At 40.9% G+C, this 22355-nt stretch overlaps 1 protein-coding gene across 5 annotated transcripts in view; it reads left to right on the top strand.

The window, feature by feature from the left end:
• The window catches only part of UBR4 (ubiquitin protein ligase E3 component n-recognin 4), a 130317-nt gene that overhangs the window by 9792 nt on the left and 98170 nt on the right, over positions 1-22355 (top strand). For all 5 annotated transcript variants that reach the window (XM_060089053.1, XM_060089056.1, XM_060089054.1 and 2 more), the window contains exons 6-21: positions 497-599; positions 717-858; positions 1018-1142; positions 4105-4229; positions 4842-4901; positions 5002-5192; positions 8284-8383; positions 8519-8656; positions 9123-9240; positions 10118-10305; positions 11219-11378; positions 11497-11582; positions 17637-17806; positions 19086-19368; positions 20991-21126; positions 22081-22160. In XM_060089053.1, coding sequence (XP_059945036.1) covers positions 497-599; positions 717-858; positions 1018-1142; positions 4105-4229; positions 4842-4901; positions 5002-5192; positions 8284-8383; positions 8519-8656; positions 9123-9240; positions 10118-10305; positions 11219-11378; positions 11497-11582; positions 17637-17806; positions 19086-19368; positions 20991-21126; positions 22081-22160 — 2205 coding nt within the window. The remainder of the gene's footprint in view (positions 1-496; positions 600-716; positions 859-1017; positions 1143-4104; positions 4230-4841; positions 4902-5001; positions 5193-8283; positions 8384-8518; positions 8657-9122; positions 9241-10117; positions 10306-11218; positions 11379-11496; positions 11583-17636; positions 17807-19085; positions 19369-20990; positions 21127-22080; positions 22161-22355) is intronic.

The raw sequence follows: 22355 nt of genomic DNA, 5'->3' as shown, positions 1-22355 counted from the left end.
TCAGCCAAATGGACTCATCCTGTGGGGTTTGTTAACATGATAATACTAGGAAAAATAGCTAACAAATGTATTTTACATTTGTGATATAAAATGATGTACCTGCCTTTGGTACAAAGCTGAAGAAGACAAACCAAAAATAAGTAACACCCCAATTCCTTCTGTTCACAGTTATTACTGTTTTGAGGACCATTCTTCCAACATTTCTCAATGCAAGTAGACAAAGAGCATGTACTCCTTTCTGTAAAAGGCATCACTCTATACTAGTTACAGAATATATATATTTTAAAGCTATATATTTTCCCCCTCCTCTTGGAAAAATGACTTGTATTTTCCCCACCGTTAGAGAGGAATTTCCCCCTCATTAACTGGGGGGTCTGAAGAGTATCTGTGGAGCAGCTGTTTACTTTGGATGGTTGGTTCTATTCTGAACTTGAGGACAGCAATCAACAGATGATAGTATCTTGATGGGCCTTTCACATCCTTTGTTTCTCTCCAGGCGGAAGGAGAAAATGATGAGCAGTCATCCACAGATCAAGCCTCTGCTATCAAAACCAAGAATGTGTTCATAGCTCAGAATGTGGCTAGTCTTCAGGAGCTTGGTAAGACTCTTAGTTGTCATCAGAAAGGTGGTTTCTCTGCTTTCAGAAATTCCTTAAGTGGAAGAAAATCAAGCAGCAGAGGCCTGTTTGTAAGGTTGAGCTTTTTTGTTAATTCAGGTGGCTCAGAGAAGCTACTGCGTGTGTGTTTAAACCTGCCCTATTTCCTACGCTACATCAATCGGTTTCAAGATGCAGTGTTGGCCAATTCCTTCTTCATCATGCCTGCAACAGTAGCAGATGCCACTGCTGTTCGTAATGGGTAAGGTGCCCCAGGGTGCATATGCTTTGCATTTTAATGCTGCTCTCAAAAAGAGAGAAACTGGTTAGTTTTTATGGCACGCCGACTTTCTTTAACTATCAGATTATAGAAGCAAGTGACTCAAAGAGACACTTTTGTTAATCTTCTCTTATGTTCCAGTTTTCATTCACTGGTGATTGATGTGACCATGGCATTGGATACCCTTTCTCTACCTGTGTTGGAACCTCTCAATCCTTCTCGTCTGCAAGATGTGACAGTCCTCAGCCTAAGTTGTTTGTATGCAGGTGAGAAGTTGTTATATCTGATCTCATTTTCTCAACCAAGGACAGTTACACTTTCTGGAAACCATGAGATCCTTCTGAGTACTCTTTCCCCCTTTACTTAGGCCCTTCCCCCAAGGATCATCTAATAGCTCATCTAGATGAAATGAGGTCTCAATAGGAATCTTGTAAATTCGCTTATTGTTCAACTGCTGCCATTGTGTTATGTGGATATTTGATTTCATAGTGTGTGCACATGGTAAGTGTCTGCTGTTTGAAAGCAACATTCCAAGTGCTTTTGGGATATTGAGATGAGCAGTATGTAACCCCTGCCCTCAAGGAGCCTATACTTGAGCAATGGAGGATAGATAGGACCACAGAGTGTAATATAAAACAGGAGATGATAAAGGCGATAAGAGAAGTATAGAATATTATGGGCACACAGAGAAGGGAGAATTGAGTCTTGCTGTGGGGGCAGATTTGAGGAAGGATTCATAGAACAGGTGGTATCTGTTTATATTGATAAATGCAACGACTCTTATTCTTCATGCTGCTGCAAAATCCCCTCCCTTCCTGTTGATTATGCTGCCTTGGAAGTGGGGCCTGACAGCTGGTGTTTACTCTCTTTTAAGTTATTGTTACAGTGGCTTTTTAACACAAATCACTGATCCTTGGTTTTAAATACCATAGTCCTGGTATGTCTTGGGAGACATAACAATTTCCGACATTTACTGGGTTCTGTGAGTGAGGATGTGAACAGTCTTGGAAACCTGACCTTGGGAGCACCAAGAAATTGCTGAGGTTAATCATCTCCCTACATTCTTTGAATGGCTTTATTATAAACATCTGTGTGTAAACGGGAATATAAAGATAAACGCACTTTCAGTTGGGGAAGGCAGTATTCACAAAGGAGTTCTGTTGATGTATCTTGCAGGGCAGGTAGGATTTCAGTTTGGCTATCCCTAGGCAGAGGCAAAAGCAGGACCAAGAGTATCCTGGAATTTGGGGGAACGTGTGTGTGTGTGTCTGTGTGTGTGATTAGTAGGTGTTGGACAGCTGGAAAGAAAGTACAGCTCAATCACAGAGGGCTTAGAAATGCAGTCTAAGTCATTTGGACCATATCCTGTAGACAGTAGAGACCATTAAAGATGTTGAAGTGTGCTATGATCTGAGCTATACTTTAGGAGCACATTGAAGCAGTAGTACCAGGCTGGAAGATCTGCTAGGAAGAATTTGTGGTCATTCGGGCAAGACAGGTGAAGAAGAGTCTGAGCGAGAGCAGCAGCAGTGGGAATGGAAAGCTAAGGCAGCGTGTGAGCAGGCACTCTCTCCAAGCCCGCTTCCAGTGTTTATTCCTAGTTTTCTATCTTTGATTTTTGCATTTTTAAATTTGCGGTTTATTAATTTCAATTTTCAGGGAATTTCTTGAATATCACATGGATCTCAGTGTACTTAGTTGATAAGGATTAAAGAGTCCTTAAAAATTCTTAGTTGTTGGGCCTCCCTGGTGGCGCAGTGGTTAAGAGTCCGCCTGCCGATGCAGGGGATACGGGTTCGTGCCCCGGTCTGGGAGGATCCCATATGCCGCGGAGCGGCTGGGCCCGTGAGCCATGGCCGCTGGGCCTGCGCATCCGGAGCCTGTGCTCCGCAACGGGAGAGGCCACAACAGTGAGAGGCCCGCATACCGCAAAAAAAGAAAAAAAAAAAAAAAAAATTCTTAGTTGTTAAGGGACTTCCCTGGCGGTCCAGCGGTTAGGACTTTGCACTCTCACTGCTGAGGGCGCCTGTTCAATCCCTGGTCGGGGAACTAGATGCCGCATAAAAATTCTTAGTTGTTTAAAGAGCCCAGATTTGGTTTGTTATTGAAATTTGGTCACTTGGGATTTGACTTAAAGAAAGGGATTTGGCCTTGATGTCTTTGAGAAATACTAAATGTGGGATTGTTTTTTTTCCATCATAAAAATTTTAAAAATATTTTAAAATTAATAATTTCATTTTTAAAGCAGTTTTAGGTTTGCAGGAAAATTGAGCAGATGGTACAGTTCCCATATACTCTCTCTCCGTTATATACAGTTTCCCTTATTATTAACAACTGCATTAATAGGATACGTTTGCTGTAATTGATGAACTAATATTGATACATTATTATTAACTGAAGTCCATAGTTTATTACTTTAGGGTTCCTTTTTTGTGTTGTACAGTTCTGCGGGTTTTGACAAATGCATAACGTCATGTAACCATCATTGTGTCATACAGAATGTTTTCACTGCCCTCCAGATTCCCTGTGTTCCACCTAGTGGTCCTTCTCCCCTACCCTTAGCGCCAGTCCCTAGAATCCACTGATCTTTTACTGTCTCCATAGGTATCTTTTCCAGAATGTCATAGTTAGAATCAACTATATAGTATGTAGCCTTTTCAGACTGGCTTCTTTTGCTTTCAGGGGGCGGGGGGTTTCAGGACCCCCCGTGGATACGAAAATCCACGGGTGCTCGAAGTCCCTTGTATAAAATGGTGTAGTACAGTCAGCCTCAGCATCTGCAGATTCAGCATCCACCGATTCCACTAGCTGCCTCTCCAGATGCGGAACTGGGGATGTGGAGGGCCAGCTGCATGCATTTAAGGGTCCTCTATGTCTTTTTGTGGCTTGGTAGCTCATCTCTTTATTGATGAATAATATTCCTTGTATCGATATACCACAGCTTGTTCATTGATTCACCTATCAAAGGACATCTTGATTGCTTGCATTTGTTGGCAGTTATGACTAAAGCTACAATAAATATTTGTGTACAGGTTTTTGTGTGGATGGAAGTTTTCAGCTCATTTGGGTAAATACCTAGGAGTGCGATTGTTGGATTGTATGGTAACACTGTGTTTAGTCTTGCCCTTATGGAATTTACTTTCAGTATTCAAATCATGGAATTGCTTGTAGGTGGGTTGTGTTTTTGTGTTTCAGTTTCTTGGAATGTGTGTATCTCTTCTTTTTCAGGTGTGAGTGTGGCAACTTGCATGGCCATCCTTCACGTGGGTAGTGCCCAGCAAGTGCGGACAGGGTCCACGAGCTCCAAAGAAGATGACTATGAGAGTGACGCAGCTACAATTGTCCAAAAATGTGTAAGCTATGCCTCTGGGGACATGGAACCTTGATTATTCAAATGAGGGAATATGGCCAGCTCCACTTTCTTTCTTTTTAGAGGGAAGGACGTGGAGTGCTCTCCATACCCCTTCCCCTTGGGTAGTAGGTCTAAGAGGTGGGCCTTTAGCTTGTTTATTTGGCAGATTGGTTGGCTCTGCAGCAAACACTGCAACTTTGTGGTGGCAATGGACTTTGTGAAAGATGAGTCATTCAATCAGCAAATATATATAAGGGCTTACTGTACTGTGTCAGTGTACTTTCAGTGGAGGCATACGATAGACACAAGACAGTTTCAGATAGTGATAAGTGGATTGGATGAACAAATGTGATAGAAGGTGATCTGATGTGGTGCTGGGTGTGTTGCTTTAGATTGGGTGGAGGGGACGCCTCTGAGAAGGTGACACGTGAGCTGAATGAAAAGACAGAGTCAACATCTTATGAAGGTCAAGGAAAGTGTGATGGAATTCTATCATTGGAAGTGGCTTGAGGATATTGATGTCTTCAAGCTAAATTGCTTTGGGTAGGATTTAGCATTTGTAATGAACTGTGTCACCTTGCTCAGATTTTTGTGTATGTTTGATATTGGACAGCTCGAAATCTACGAAATGATTGGACAAGCAATCAGCAATTCCCGCCGGGCTGGTGGTGAGGTAAGAAGTCTCTGCTATATTCCTGTCTTATATCTTGTCTGTAAGGTACATAGCCTGTAAGCTCTCTGTTTATATATATTTTTTGTGCCTTTTTCAATAGCACTATCAGAACTTCCAATTGCTGGGTGCCTGGTGTTTGTTAAACAGCCTTTTCCTCATATTGAACCTCAGTCCTACTGCCTTGGCTGATAAGGGGAAAGAGAAAGATCCGCTGGCTGCTCTCCGGGTCAGAGACATCCTTTCTCGTACAAAGGAGGGAGTGGGCTCTCCAAAGCTGGGGCCTGGAAAAGGGTATGTGTCCCCTTGACTGCCGCTCAGGTTTTGTTTTCCTGCAATTTTATATTGATGGGGAGCTAGTGTAACTCCTCTCATCTCCTCAGCAATAGAAAAATTTGCCTCCATCCAGTTGAATGTAACTACGAAGAGGATGATCATAGTTTACTATCTCTACATCATAGCTGTATGATTTTGGGTAAATCACTCATTCTCTCCGATCTTGTTTCCTTCTCTATAAGGGAGAAAACATCTGTGTAATACATATTTTAGGACTTATGTGAGGTTCAAATCAGAAAAAAATGCTTCTATTTTGTAAAATGGGCTTGTTTGACTTGGAGTTGGTTACTCACTTATGTGTTTAACCTGTAAAGTGAGGATTCTGTCAGGTCCTCCTGGCTTGCTTCCTGAAACATTTACTACTGTTTTGATGAAGTCTGGACAGAAACCCTTGCTTGCCAGGAAAGAAGTTAGAGATGTGACTTCTGTGTTGTTCAAGGTTTTATTTTCTAAGCCTAGGCGTTTCTGGATTTTATTTATTTTTTTTCAGTCCCTGCCATGTACCACTAGGCTCTATCCAGCCATTGAGGATAGAGCACTAATCAAAGCAATCTCCTTGCCTTTGTAGAGTTTATTTTCTAACTGGAGCAACAGTGAACAGACATACTAGTAAGTTCATAATAGATTATCATATATGAGTGTTGTGAAGAAAAATAAGCCAGAACAAGGAGTTAGGGAGTGTCAGGGGCTAGTATTTTAGTTAGCACGGTCAGGAAAGGGCTCTGAGAACAGGGTGTAGAAGTGAAGTGACGGATGAGCCATGCAAATATTTGGGGTAGAATTGTTCAGTTTTTGAGGTGGAAGTATGACTGGCATTTTTAAGGCTCAGCAAGGTCAGTATGTCTAGAATAGAGAAATCGAGGAAGGATAGTGGTAGAAAATGCTGTCAGAGAGGTAGCCAGGGCCAGATCACCTAGGGCCAAGTGTAATCTGTAGGTGTTAGAGGGTTTGTGAGAGGGGAGTGGCGTGATCTGAATTATTAGTGACCGGAGAACCCAGCTGTTCTATGGAGAATACACTGCGGGATCGTAAGACAAGGAGGAGAGAGAACAGTTAGGAGGCTCCAGCCTTACTCCGCACAAGCGATGAGAGGACTCGGAGTGGGTGGTAGTAAAGGCAGGGAGAAAAGGTCACATCGGGATGTTCTGAAGGTGCAGCTGACAGGATTTGCGGGTGGCTTGGATGTTGAGTGTGAAAAATACGACATCAGAATTTTGTGGCATGAGTACCTGGGTTGTGTAATTTACTGAGATAGGGCACACCAGTTTATGAGTAGATTGGATGGCAGGAAGTCGAAGAAATGAATTTAATCTGGTCCATGCTGCTTTTGAGAGGACTGGCAGATCTTTCTGTGAGATGTTGAGTAGGCACTTGTGTATGTGAGTCTGGAGTTCAAGGAGGAAGTCGCATTCTGGACCTCATTCAGCAAATTATTCACTACTTTCTCTGTTCCAGGCTCTGTGTTAGTTCTGGAATGCTGTGATGAATAAAAAAAAATAGACACCTTCCGAAGACACAAGAAGTTATTCATGCAAATACATGTCAGATTGTATCTAGAGAGTATTATAATAGGGGCTTTTGACCTGGTCAGAGAAATCAAGACAGGCTTCCCTGAGGAAGTGTTACTGAGCTGAAATCTGAAATAGACATTAGGATGGTAGGAAGTAGACACTAAGCAAAATAGGGAGGTAATCATGTTCCATGGAGAACAGTAGTTCGTGATTTTTGAGCATCTGCATGCTTGGTATTGTAAAGGGAAATGGGAGAATGCCAAAAGATATATCCTTAGAAGTAGCAGAAACATTTGAAAAATGGCTGTAGTGTCTTGAGACTTAAAAGAATGCAAATACATTGTGTAGGTTGCAAACCATAAGAAAGGAAAAAAATTGCCCGAAATTCTACCACCCAAATTGGTAAACGTTCTGCCAGACATTTTTCTGTGCTCATATGTTAAACGTACATATTTATGAAAATAGGATCACTGTTACAAAATATCGTAGACATGTTTACAGTCTACGATACGATTATAGATACGATTATAGATTCTATGTTTTTAGTGACTGATGGTATTCTACTGTATAAATAGACCATAGTTAACTAATTAACTTATTGAACACTTATTTAGTGTGCTCCAAATTTCTTGTTTTGATAAACTGTGCTTTGATAAACCTTCTAAAACATAAATCTTTGTGACCTTGTTCAGTTATCCCCTTGGGGTAAATTTCTAGAAGTATAATTGTTAGGACAAAGGGTATACTTACTTAAAAATTTGAAATGTTTTGCTAAACTGCTCTGATATACATTCCTAGCTGTTGTGTGTGCGAATGCCTCTTCCTCAGGTCCTGTTTGACAGTGGGAGTCATTAATCTTCATGTTTGCTAATCTTAGAGGAGAAAGATATTACTGTATTGCTCTTATTTGTATTTCGTTGGTTACTAGTGTGATTGTGATCATTTTCACACAGTCTGTATCCTTTGCCCCAGTTTTCTCTTTGATATTTGTCCTTTCTTCTTATTGATTTACATGAGCTTATTGTATATTAGATATACGAACCCTTTGTCGTGTGGTCGTTTGGACAGAAAGAGAAAGTTTTACTCAGATTTAATGTAAACCTTTGTTTTTATTCTCTTTGGTTTGTGTCCAGATATTTTGTAAAAGTTGCTGATTTTGAACCTTTTCTTCTCAAAAGAATGACTTTTTAAAAATTCAACCAACATTTAAATATTAGTGTCTTCACATGACCCAATAGCTTTGAATTGATAGTTTAAATTCCAAAATTTCATGGATTTGGAAGAATTTCTTCTAGTCCTGAAGTTCTTAACCTGAAGCCTGTGGATCCTTAGGCAGTGTGTAGATGGGCTTCAGGGAGGTTGTGAGCTTCTGAAATTATATGCAAATTTTATGTTTTTGCATTTTTTTTTTCCCCCTGGGGAAAGGTCCATAGATTCTGAAGTGGGTGTAGGACCTCAAAATGGCAAGATCCGTGGTTTCCGAGATTGTAATTTGTTGTGAGTTGTTAACGTTTGTGTTTCCTTTTTGCTTTGTGTAGGCATCAGGGATTTGGGGTGCTCTCAGTAATATTGGCAAACCATGCCGTCAAGCTGTTGACGTCTCTCTTTCAAGACCTGCAAGTGGAGGCTCTGCACAAGGTGAGGGCTTGTCTTCAGAACCAGCATATTGACTGTTGGCTCCCTTTCTGGCTAAGCTTGCTTGAGCCATCAGATCAGGTGGTTATTTCCTGCCGAGTCCTGACATTAACTCTCTTTTCATGTCGTTACCTTCAGGGTTGGGAGGCAGATGGTCCCCCTGCTGTTCTGAGCATTATGGCCCAGAGTACCTCCATACAGAGGATTCAACGGCTGATAGACTCTGTCCCACTGACAAACCTGCTGTTGACATTACTCTCAACTTCCTACAGAAAGGTGGGTGGGGTCATGCCATTGATAATTTGGAAGATCTTCTTATATAATCTCCTCAAAATGAATGAGACTGACTGTATGCCATGATCTTTAGAAAGCCATAATTTGTGGTAATGGTTTTGAAGATGAGAAAAACTCTTAAATGGTTTCAAACATTTGAATTAGTTATTGATTATCAGCACTGTGGTCCATATGGCTACTTGGTGATTTGTGACAATTGGCATGCTGAAGCAAAAACATGGAGGACACTGTGGAAACATTCCTTTTTCAGTTCTTGTCCAAATCTCTGGTTTTGGAGTGCTTCTATAGGATAAGGCCATGAGAGTCCTGGAGGGAGCTATTAGGAGAAATACTTCTTGGACTTAGAGAAAAGCAGACATGGAGAAAACTTTTCACGTGGCAAATGGGACGAGGTAGGATGGCTCCGTTTTTGTGATCGTCAGTTACAGAAACCTCGCTGTTTTCCTAGGCGTGTGTCCTGCAGCGTCAGAGGAAGGGCTCCATGAGCAGTGATGCCAGTGCCTCTACTGACTCCAACACCTACTATGAGGATGATTTCAGCAGCACGGAGGAGGACAGCAGCCAAGGTAGACACCCCTCTTCGCTCTCTCCCAGGGGATAAGCTATAGAGTGCAGCAGGAAGTGTCCCTAGGGGCTTCCTGTAGCTTCCTAGTCACTGTTTGCTTTCACCCACCCGGCATGGATCTTGACGGCATGTGCACTTAAAGGCGACGTGTTATTCAAGAGTAAGCGGAGCTGTTGAAGATGAGTGATTAAAACTGCCGTCAGCAAAGCCCAGATTGCTTTTTGTTCCTTTCCCCCCGCAATCAGAATACATCTCAGTTGTTCATACTTCTTTTTGTGCTGACTCATTTTGGGAACTCTGCTCTGAGCTTTCCCAGTGAAACTCAAAATGAAGGCTGTATGTGAGGTGTTGGGTTTGGCTGACGTCATAGACATGTGGCTTGGGGAAGCATAGGGAAAGAAATGCCAGACTGCTGTGGTGAACAACAGGGCAACACTAACATTCCCTCCTGCCTTGGTTTGGAGAGGGATTGGATAAGATAAGTATCTCAGATTCTTTCTAACCAGGTTTGTGGGAGCAATGTACAGAATTGCCAGAGGTACGATTCTTATCTGGGGACTTACAGTTGGTAGACAAGTAAAACTCTGCTACTGAGCATGTTTGGCTTGCTGGTGAAGTAAAATGAGGTGGTTTCTCTTCCTCCATTGGGTTCCTTTAAAAAAACTACTGGTTTTATTGAGGTATAATTTACATACAATAAAATACTCCCATTTTGCATATACATTTAGATGAGTTCTGACAAGTTTATGCAGCAGTGTAACTACCACCATGATCTACAAACCTTGTGTTCCTTTTGACTCAGGCACTTTTACAAAGCAGATGTACTAAAAATTTTTTAAAAACGTGTTATTTTTGTTGCATTTCTCTTTCCCTGTTAGATGATGACAGTGAGCCTATTCTGGGGCAGTGGTTTGAAGAGACCATCTCCCCCAGTAAAGAGAAAGTGGCACCTCCGCCTCCTCCCCCACCCCCTCCGCTGGAGAGCTCACCTCGAGTTAAAAGCCCCAGTAAGCAGGCCTCTGGTGAGAAGGGCAACATTTTGGCTAGTCGCAAAGATCCTGAGTTGGTAAGAGTGGATTTCTGAGGTTAAGGGGGAGGGAGAAATGGGGAGAAGGGGTGTGAAAAGCAGATCATTTGAACAAAAACATTTTGTAGGTTGGATAACTAATGTTTAAAGATATTTTTACTTAGGACATAAATGTATTGGTTATATTTGATTAAGTAACTCTTACACTCTCGGTGTTGTTTCTCTCATTGAGGGTTAGTAACATAGCCTTTGGAGTTAGATACCACTTACTGGCTTTATGACTTTGGGCAGGAAACTGAATTTCTCCAAGCCTCAGTTTTGTCTCCTGTTGTATGGGAGTGATTGTACCTCTTCTAAGAGTGTTGTGAAGAATTAAGGAGCCCTTAGCCTAGGTCTGGTACCTCGTAAGTGACTGCTAACTATTTGTTCAACCAGTATTTATTAATGATGTACTGCGTGTCAGCAGCCCCTCTTCTGAAGCTCTATCAGTAAACAAGTCATATACAGTCTTTGCTTTCATACAGCTTGGTCTAGTCAGGGACGTGGATGGAAATTTAATTTTAATAGAGAAGTAAAGAACTGGGAATTCCAAGCATGTATAATGACAATATAGGCTTCAGAATTGAATATATCAATAATATCTTAGAGCTGGACCAATACAGGACCTTAGAAGAATGAAATACATGAGTTAATCTCTTTGGAAATCCTGTCATGAAATATTTCCTGAAGTCTGTTGTATTAAATTGGCATACCCTTTTCTGTAACTGGTAGAATCACATGGGAAAGACTATTGTAACTTAGTCCCACTGTAGGTGATTTAAAATTTGATTTTTTAATTCATTGTGTTTATTGCAAGAGACCTATGGGCATATTTTATTTTCTATTTGTATTCAGGATTTGTAGGAGCTCTAGGCTTATGAACCTGCAATGAGCTTTTTTGTGTTCTTTTTAGTTCTTAGGTCTGGCTTCCAACATTTTGAACTTCATCACCTCTTCCATGCTGAACTCTCGGAATAATTTTATCCGAAACTATCTGAGTGTATCTCTTTCAGAGCACCATATGGCCACCCTGGCCAGTATCATTAAGGAGGTGGACAAAGATGGACTCAAGGGTCAGTAGACAGGATATGTGCCTGGTGGATTTTTTCCTAGTGGTGTTTGACTGTTGGCAGCATGGTGCGATGCATCAGTTAGATGCTTGAATAATTGGTTTTCCCATTTGTCTTCAAGGTGCATCAGATGAAGAGTTTGCTGCCGCTCTCTATCACTTCAACCACTCTTTGGTAACTTCTGACCTTCAGTCACCTAACCTGCAGGTTTGTGTGCACTACAACCGTGTAGGCCAAGAGCTCTCTACATCTGTACTCAGTAGGCTGCACTTGTTTCTATTGCTAAGGAAAAGTTTATCATGGGATCCCCTCCCTGGAAAGAGTGTTGAGAGACTATCCTAGTATGTCCCTCTGCCTTAATTAGGATCATTTCGAGAAATGTGTCCTTTATCCCTAAGTCACTTAGTAAGCTTAAAGAAAAGGGAAAACAACAAAAACAACTCCTGATGACTATCCTAGTAGAAAAGTAAATAGACAACAGAGCATTTTATAAAAAAAAAAAAAAAAAAGAATGGCCAAGAAACATAGGAAATGTTCAACATCATTAGTAATCTAAGAAATATAAATTAAAACGCGTATCTTAAAGGATCAGTCAAATTACAGGAGATGGATGCTCTCATATACGCTCTTACTTGCAAACCCACCACCAAAATAAAGTCTAGGATCTTGATTGTGGTTGTCTGAACCTTGTGGCTTGCTTTCCTCACTGAAGTAGTGGATATCTGGAATCCTAAATCCCTCATTTCATTAGTTTCATATATGTATTTGTTTTTGCATTTAAGGAATACTTTAAAATTTAAAATTATTTGACTGTTTTTAGCAATAACATCATGTTCTGTGTAATTTTTTTCACTTAATATTGTTTAGTACTTTATTGCCAGAATTCATCTGTACTGTTGCATATATCGTAGTTTTTGTTTTGACTGCTATATGATATTCCATCGTGTTTGTGACTATACCAATTTATTCATCTCCCTTCTGCTCCTGCTGATGGACATTTGGGTTGTGTCAGTCAGGTTTTATTGCTATGATCTTTCTTGTACGTGTCCCCTGTATGTACCCTGTTACAAGCGAGTCTCTTGGGAATATAAGTTGGAGTAGAATAGACAGGTTGTGGAGTATGTGGCCTTAAGCAGATAATGCCAAACTGCTCTCTGTAGTAGCTGCACCATGTTTTACTCTCACCAGTAGTGCGTCAGGGATACTTGGATTCATATTCTCTCCCAACATTTGATGATGTCATAGTCTGATAATAACATGGTCAGAGTTAGTGGTTCTCAATCTTTAGTGTATATAAGGATTCCTGGGGAATTTGTTAAAACTGCGGATTCCTAGGTACTGTGACCACTCACCCTCCCGCTCCCCCGCATCAACCCCAGTAGAATTTAATTTGGTAAATCTCCAATAATTTGCCCTAAGATTGTTTTGAAAATTTTTTTGTTACTCTTAGGATTATTTCAGTGGATTCTCAGAATCAAAACACAATTCAAGGGCTTGCACTTGCCGCCAAAGGGACAAAATCCAGGAAGCTGTTTCAAGAGGTTAAAATTGATTCTCACAATCCCAAGCTATTTGAGAAATTCTTAAACATTTCTTTTGTTGTTTAAAAAGATAATTATAAAACCTATTTATACTTACCTACTGTTACATGAAAAAAATTTTTTTTGGCAGGAAAGGGAATATATAGAGTAGAAAAGTTGTTGACCTGTCTAAGGTGAAGAGAAGGAAATGCTTCAGTTAGTATATTGCCTGCAGTACCTTCTCAGACTATAGGGTCAGGGTGTCCTGCCAAAATTATCAGCTCCTTGCCCAGATTTGAGCAAGGAGGGAGGTTTCAAAGTTCATAGATTTGGCCTTTTCTTGTCTAAACTTGTCCAAATAATGGGGAAGAAATATTTTTCTCTAGAGAATAGGATTCTTAAGACTCCTGTAATGATATTGCCCTCTTAGCATTTAAAAATAATTATAGACCTTGTGTGGACATGCAACCTGGCTGCCCATAGCTACTGACTCTGCAGAGGAAATCCTCAGATCTCCTTTTTCAGTCCATTTCCAAACATGGAACTTTAAATTGTTCCCCCACATTTCATTGCTATGAAGGATAGTCAGTGTAATCTATCTGCTGTTGAGTTCCGCTAACCTTGGATATTGTTTCTTTGGAGTAATGTGCAAAGCTGCCTTAGCCAAGGTGCCTGACTTAGGTTGCAAGACACAGACAGTGCAATAAAATGTATTTTACAGTAAAATGTATTTTGTTACTATTATTACTTAATATTTAACATTGCATATAACATTATAATAACTTAATAATACTATTACTATGGTGATCCAGGTTCATTCATAAGTATTCATTAACTATGTGCCGGGTACTGTTATAGGAACTGAAGAAATAAAGATAACTTGAGTTAGCATGGGATCATGAGAAAGAGGGGAGATAGGGTGTGGATAAAGGACCTATTGTAGAGATCATGGGAAATTATTTGAATGAGGTGAAGGACAAGGAAAGGAAGGAATTCAAGATACTGCCTAAATTTAAAACCCTTGAAACCCAAATGAGACTAGAAGGATGCTGTTGTCTTTAATAGAAATAGGGAGGTCAGGAAAGAGAGTTGGTTTGGGGGTAGATGGAGTGATGCTGAGTACGCAGTGGCTCATTCATCTAGGTTTAAGTCAACTCAGAGATTGTATTTACTCATGGGTCACATTTATTTATTTTTTCAGGATTCTTAAAAAAAATTTCTTTTTAAATTGAAGTATAGTTGATTTACAGTGTTGTGTTAATTACTGCTGTACAGCAGAGTGATTCAGTTATACACATATATACATTCTTTTTTTTGTATTCTTTTCCATTATGGTTTATCGTAAGATATTGAATATAGTTCTCTGTACTGTAGAGTAGGACCTTGATGTTTACCCATTCTATATATAAAAGCTTACATCTGCTAACCCCAGCCTCCCACTTCATCCCTCCCCCAACCTCCTCCCCCTTGGCAGCCACCACTCTGTTCTCTATGTCCGGATTCTGTTTCTGTTTCATAGATAGGTTCATTTGTGTCATATTTTAGATTCCACATATAAGTGATATCATATGGTATTTGGCGTTCTCTTTCTGACTTACTTCGCATAGTATGATAATCTCTAGTTGCATCCATGTTGCTGCAAATGGCATTATTTCATTCATTTTTATGGCTGAGTAGTATTCCATTGTATATGTGTAGCACAGCTTCTTTATCCATTCATCTGTCGGTGGACATGTAGGTTGTTTCCATCTCTTGGCTACTGTGAATAGTGCTGCTATGAACATAGGGGTGCATGTATCTTTTTGAATTATAGTTTTGTCTGGATATATGCCCAGGAGTAGGATTGCTGGATCATATGGTAATTCTATTTTTAGTTTTCCGGGGAACCTCCATACTGTTTTCTACAGTGGCTGTGCCAGCTTAAATTCTCAAGGTTCACTTGTTTAGTTCACATTTTCTCAGAATGATCCTTTGGGTTCTTCAGGTACATGAGGCACAATTTGCCATTTTCTCTCTGTTTATAAAAACAAACAGGTCAGTGTCAGCTCTTCAACATGACTTTTAGTCCCATTTAGTAGGCTAGCCATAGAGTCATCGTGCGGTCAAGAAAACTGTATACCTGAGTGTGAGGCTCTCCTTTAAGGAAGGAGTAAGCTGAAGGCAGTTAGCAGAGGCATCATCTATGTGATTATATTGTTTCCTTTGTCAGTATGTTGAATTTTATAGCCCTTTCAATCAAATGAGAAAAACAGTTTATATATTATCAGTGTTTTTAGTTTAAATAAATAGTCACCATTACTACTATTGAAAAAAATATTTTAAATACGGTGAAATTTTGAGGTGCTAGTGGGATGAAGATGTCTAGAAAATAGTTGGAAATGTGAGTCTGAAATTTAGGAGTTAAGAAATTAAGATTGATAATGCAGCTTTGGGGATTATCCATTAAGAGGCAATTGTTGAAGTGATGAGATACAATGAGATGGATTGGGGATAGCAAGAGAGATGAAGGCTGAGACTGAAACCTCAGGAATGCCAGCATTGAGGAGGAGTGGAGGAAAGGTAGCCGGAGGGTGGCAAGGAATGGGTGAGGCCAGGGTTTTGCTGTGCTGTGGCTCAGTTTTACTACTTCAGAAGTCAGTTCTTCTTCCTTAGAGCTAATAAGAATTTGAGTGGTAGGGAAAAACTAGGTTCCTGAGGAATGTTAGCTCGTTTCTTAAGGTTCTGAGGCCTAAATAAACTGACCTAAAGACACAAGTAACTGACATGAAACAAAAACTCACTTAAAAAAGTGTGTAAATAACTTATAAGGAATATACATTAATCATAATCCTCCCATGAAATTCATGATTTTAATTTTTCCATGTTTCCTTCTAGTCCCTGTCTGTATAGTAGCATAGTTTTACGGTTATTATCAGAACATTGATATATCCCTTGATTTCTGCTTTTTCAAATTTTACTATTATATATGTAATGTAATATGTATAGAGTATGTTTTTATGTTTACCTTGGTCTTTACAGTTGCCACCATTATGGCTGCATGTCCCTTGATTTGATTTTTTTATTATTAACAGTAATGCTCCAGTTAACACTTCTGATATAGCTCAGGCATGTTTATTTTTATTTTTTTGAATTGTTTTCTTGAGTCAGGAATTGAGAAGTTAGTCATTATGGCTGTGTTGAGCATAGTGATGAAGAATGTAGGTTTTAGAGATAAACCTTGCTTCGTCACTTGGTAATCTTGTGGCTTTGGTCATGTTCTTCAGCCACTCTGAGCTCTGTTTCCCGTATCAGTGAAGTGGAGCACACCCCACCTGACGTTGTAGCTCTGAGCATTTAGTGTGATGGTCTCTGTACAGCAGTTAGCCTATGGGAACCCCCCAGTACCTGGGAACTACTCATGATATCTGTGACTTTTTGAATGTCTTCGAGGAATAGGGTCCTCTAGGATTTTTAAAAAATATATATTTATTTACTTTAAAATTTTTGTCTGCATTGGGTCTTCCTTGCTGCGTGCGGGCTTTCTCTGGTTGTGGTGAGCGGGGGCTACTCTTTGTTGCGGTGCGTGGGCTTCTCATTGCGGTGCCTTCTCTTGTTGCAGAGCACGGGCTCTAGTCACGTGGGCTTCAGTAGTTGGGGCTCGCAGGCTCTAGAGCGCAGGCTCAGTAGTTGTGGCGCATGGGCTTAGTTGCTCCGCGGTATGTGGGATCTTCCTGGACCAGGGCTCAAACCCGTGTCCCCTGCATTGGCAGGCGGATTCTTAACCACTGCACCACCAGTGAAGTCCCTCTCTGGGATGTTTTATAAGAATATAATTTAATTTGGCAGACTTCGAAATTTATCCTGTATCCTGAGGTAACCGTGATTTGTGTTTTCTGAAGCCAAGTGAGAAAGCAGGCTTTTGTCTGGTTTTCCATTGGCATCCTGCTCAGCTTGTGTGTGTATTTGAGGAGATAAGTTGCAGCTTAGGTAACTAAGCTGAAAGTAAAGCTCATTTGAAAGACATGCCACAACTGGAGGCAAAGACAACCCTGATTAATTCTAGATGCCTTGACATCTTAGAGGCAAAATTTCTCTGCTAATACTATTACTAGAAGTTGTTGGACTTACAAGTTGTTGGAAATCCCCCTTTGGATTGTTGTTTGTGGCATGTAACTGATTATGAAAGAAAAATGTTAGCTATTACAGTTGTTGAAGAAGTTTTCTTTCAAAGGCACAGTATCCATTGGAAACTTATGATTCTGCTGTCTCCGTGCACGTCTCCTTTTTGGGGACCCCATTTCTGACACTAATTAACTATAGTTGTTAATGGGGTTCAATCCGTATAATTTTTCCTTGATATTTTTCTCATGTGTGAATGACCTTTTGCAAACTGCTTCTGAATTTGAATTTCTGTGTCTGTCTTTCTTTGTATTCCTTTCAGTGTTAAAAAGTAACGTTAGGGCCTCCCTGGTGGCGCAGTGGTTGGGAGTCCGCCTGCCGATGCAGGGGATGCGGGTTCGTGCCCCGGTCTGGGAGGATCCCATGTGCCGCGGAGCGGCTGGGCCCGTGAGCCATGGCCGCTGGGCCTGCGCATCCGGAGCCTGTGCTCCGCAACGGGAGAGGCCACAACAGTGAGAGGCCCGCATACCGCAAAAAGAAAAAAAAAAAAAAAAAAAAAAGTAACGTTAGAGAGCATTAGTAACCTGTTGACTTCATCCCCTGCCTTTTTCCCTAATGGTCTCTTGTATGTCTTTCATGTTAGAATACACTGTTGCAGCAGCTGGGAGTGGCTCCTTTTTCTGAGGGCCCTTGGCCCTTATACATTCATCCTCAAAGCCTGTCTGTGCTTTCACGCCTCCTGCTCATCTGGCAACATAAAGCTGGCGCTCAAGGTGACCCGGATGTCCCTGAATGCCTTAAAGTTTGGGACAGGTAAGGTAACTTAACTAGAAGCTCCACGGAGAAGGCTGCTTTTAAAAATTTGTTTGACTTATTTGTAGTTCATCTGTGACTCTGGGGTGGTACTCTGATGATAAATTTAAAGTGGCAAGGGTGGAGGAGTGTGTTTCCGATGGGATTTGAGAGGAGTTGTGCTGTTTAAACAATAGAAGTATATAAACTACAGTCTGGAAATAGAATCTTCCTTTAGCACATGGGGGATTTGGTTGCAATTATGAGATAGAACCTGAATCCTGAACGTAACCAATTTTATCCTGACCTGGTTTTTTTTTGAAAGAGGGAACAGGGAAGCCAGCTCTGTCTTTGGTTATTTTGCTTTCAATGGTTATTTTGCTTTCAACATGAAACCACTTAGAGTGACTTACAGTCTTTTTTGGACAACTTTTAAAGAATTTTTTTACTTGGGGGAAGCTCACATTAATCATCTAAATCCTCTTTAGATGGACCTATATTTGCCATTTTTGTTTACATGGTTGGGAGTCTTCAAAGCAGTTTGTTTTCCTAAACGGCTTTGTTTTCCTCTTCATCATTCTATGATCAAATAGCTCTAATGCTGGATTTGAGAAATTATAAACCCCCTTGAATGCCAGATATGCACTATATTTTTCCTGGTGGAATCTTGCAAAAAGGCCGGAAGGTGGGGGCCAGGGGGAGGTGGGGAGCAAAACCCTTATTAAAATACAAATCTCTTTCCTAATAGCCAAAGGCAGTGGAAATAGTTGGCTACATTCATTCCTTTTTTGCATAAAAGCTTTTCTCACAAATTCTCTGAATAGTACAATTTTTTTAATTGCTTTTTAAGTGCATAGAGTTAATTTTGACTGTTATCATGCAGTGATTTTTAACCTGTAGTATAAATTCTCAAAACGAGAATTAAACTATAGAATCAAACCATAGGGAAAAAGTAACTGAATTGCTTCTATCTGCCCGGATTTATTAATTTAAAAAAAAAAGCTGCTTTTTGGAGAACTTGTCATTCTTTTCAGAATTGTCAGGAATGGCAGCGTGGGGGTTACCACCACTGTGGCCGTGGTTAATGTTGCCGAAGGGTCTTGAAAACGTGTTTGTGGCCAAATCTGGCTTTTTTGTTGCCAAGATTTAGTTTTTATCTTCTCATTACATGTAGCTTCTTGTCTTCCTTAATTCGTTATCTTAATTTAAGAAGTTGGACTCTTCCGGCATTGGACATTGTCACTCTTGGGGGATGTTCTGACTTTTCCTCACCAGACATGTCTCCTTTCCTCTGTGGTAGGTTTTTGTCAACAATGAAGCAGAATGCCCTGCAAGGGGTGGTGCCCGGTGAGACGGAAGATTTGAATGTAGAACACCTGCAGCTGCTCCTCCTCATTTTCCACAACTTCTCTGAGAAAGGCCGGCGGGACATATTGACCCTTTTTGTGCAGATCATCCAGGAGTTGAGTGCCAACATGGATGTCCAGTCGCGCTCTGTGCCTCTCATCCTGGCTCGCCTGCTTTTGATCTTTGATTATCTGCTTCATCAGTACTCCAAAGCCCCTGTGTATCTGTTTGAGCAGGTACAGATGAACACGTTCTTTTTTGCTTTACAGCTGTTACTGAGAGCATAACTATTCTCAAGTTACCATGCTCCAAACCAAAATGACCTGCTCACTTGAGGGTTTAGGTGTTCATTGCGGTGTGTTTGATTAGCCTTAGGTGACCCCTGGGACTTACGTCTTTGCACCCACAGTTTATGTTTAGCCAGAAGTGATAAATGTAGATTATTTGATTTGATGCGTTTGTTAAAATTGGCTCATAGGCTCTGTTCACAGGTGTCCTTCTTTGAACTACTCCTCTTTACCCGTGTCGAGCACAGTGCCGTGTGTGTCGGGCCTCAGTATTTACTAGTGGTTGAATGATGGTCGAGCGGTAAAGTTTACGGATTAGTAAATTCCTTTGTTGCAGGGATCCAAAATGAGGATGGGAGGGCCACTTAAGAATTCAGCGTTTCACAGAGCACAGGGAGATCAGCTTGGTGCTTTGTGACCGACTGGAGGGGTGGGATAGGGAGGGTGGGAGGGAGGGAGACGCAAGAGGGAAGGGATATGGGAACAGATGTACATGTATAACTGATTCACTTTGTTAAAACGCAGAAACTGGGCTTCCCTGGTGGCGCAGTGGTTGAGAGCCCGCCTGCCGATGCAGGGGACACGGGTTCGTGCCCCGGTCTGGGAAGATCCCACATGCCGCAGAGCGGCTGGGCCTGTGAGCCATGGCCGCGGAGCCTGTGTGTCCGGAGCCTGTGCTCCGCAACGGGAGAGGCCACAGCAGTGAGAGGCCCGCATACCACAAAAAAAAAAAAAAAAAAAAAAAAAGTTTAAAAAAAACCGCAGAAACTAATACACCCCCCCCAAAAAAATTATGGCTGCTAGAAAATTAAAAAAAAAAAAGAATTCAGCGTTTCTTCAGATGTTTCATTGAGCACTATTCCCTTTATTTATTTATTTTTTTTTAATTTTTTTTATTTTTTATTTTATTTTACAAATTTAATCAGTTATACATATACATATGTTCCCATATCCCCTCCCTTTTGCGTCTCCCTCCCACCCTCCCTATCCCACCCCTCCAGGCGGTCAGAAAGAACCGAGCTGATCTCCCTGTGCTATGCGGCTGCTTCCCACTAGCTATCTACCTTACGTTTGGTAGTGTATATATGTCCATGCCGCTCTTTCACTTTGTCACAGCTTACCCTTCCCCCTCCCCATATCCTCAAGTCCATGCTCTAGTAGGTCTGTGTCTTTATTCCTGTCTTACCCCCATGTTCTTGATGACATTTTTTTCTTAAATTCCATATATATGTGTCAGCATACAGTATTTGTCTTTCTCTTTCTGACTTACTTCACTCTGTATGACAGACTCTAGGTCCATCCACCTCATTACAAATAGCTCAATTTCATTTCTTTTTATGGCTGAGTAATATTCCATTGTATATATGTGCCACATCTTTATCCATTCACACTATTCCCTTTATACTCCAGCAAAAAGATGTTTCCCAAAAGAAGTCACAGTAAAATCTAAAATTTTGTTTTGGTTTATAAGTTTCCCAAACTTTGCTGTACCGATCTAATGTCAAGCCTGGAGTGAGAAGCAGAATGATGACTGTGTATCTTTCTTAATTTGAGTATTTGTGTTTTAAAAGGTGCAACATAACCTGCTTAGTCCGCCTTTTGGGTGGGTGAATGGATCCCAGGACAGCAACAGCCGCCGGGCAACCACCCCTCTCTATCATGGGTTCAAAGAAGTAGAAGAAAACTGGTCTAAGCATTTTTCATCAGGTCAGAAAGAAGATTGTCAATAAAAAACCGACTTGCTGATTTTCACTGGAAGGGTTGAATTTGGAGCTTGGGGCATCCTTGAGGATCTTTGGTCATCGGTTTAGTCTCCTTCCTGTGGGTGGCAGATACCTAGAGATTCAAAACTCTTGTGGAAACAGACTCTTGCATATCCTGCATCTATTTAAAAGCAAAAAACATTGAGACATGAGAATTAGGAATCCTCTGGCCATAGAGTGCAGTATATGTATTCCTGCCACACTGGGTGATTGAATTAATTTTCCCTTAGGGACATGGTTCTAACCCGCAGGCTAATTTCTTTGGGTCAGGATCTTCAGACAGTGGGAGCTGTGACATTCTCTCCAGTGTTTCTCACATAGCAGTGGTCCATACTTTTCAGAAGGTGCCTCTTGTGTTCATTTTAGCATGTGTTTGCTTTCATCTGAGGATTGTTAGATGTAAAGTGTATTTGGTGGAAATGTTCATCAGGCTCTAGTATGAATTTATTATCATTGGGATCTCTTAGTAGTTAGTCCCTTTGATATTGGGGAAACAGCATTTAAGTTTAAGGCAATCAGTCTAATGATACAAGTTTGATACAATCATCAAGTTTGTTGATTAACTTGGTGATTATAGAGCAGAAGTTAACTCCCAGAGCAGAAGTTTTCAACTGGGGATGATTGTCCTCCCCATCCCCAAATGGGCCCTGGGGCCATGTCTGGAGACATATTTGGTTGTCACAACTGGGAGGGTGCTACTGGCAATCAGTGGATAGAAGTCAGGATAGTGCTAAACATAGGACAGTTTCCCACAGCAGAGAATGATCTGGCCCAGAATGTCAATGTGTAGTGCCAAGGTTGGGAAACCCTGGTCCAAAGTGTTTTCTTAGTTTTTATGTTTCATGTTTGTTAGACTTGAGAATGAAACCATTCTTTCAGTAAGCACATTGTTTTTCAGATGCTGTCCCACAACCCAGATTCTACTGTGTCCTGTCCCCAGAAGCCTCAGAGGATGATCTGAACCGACTTGATTCTGTGGTACCAGGAATTTAAAAATCCCATTTTACATGTTGGTTAGGTGGTCTCCACCAAAATCAGTCTATCAGGGGAAAGGGAGTGACTTAACTTTTTGTAATGAGGGAATTTGGTCTGTATTAGGATTTGAGTTTATTCTAAAAGGAAAGTGTTGTTTTGAGATTTATTCACTGGGCTCCAGTTTGGCGGTAGGGGACG

The sequence above is a fragment of the Mesoplodon densirostris genome, chromosome 2 (genome assembly GCF_025265405.1).
Source record: "Mesoplodon densirostris isolate mMesDen1 chromosome 2, mMesDen1 primary haplotype, whole genome shotgun sequence".
NCBI classification, from domain to species: domain Eukaryota; kingdom Metazoa; phylum Chordata; class Mammalia; order Artiodactyla; family Ziphiidae; genus Mesoplodon; species Mesoplodon densirostris.
The sequence above is the reverse complement of the archived record's forward strand: the minus strand, read 5'-3'. Positions and strand labels throughout refer to the sequence as shown.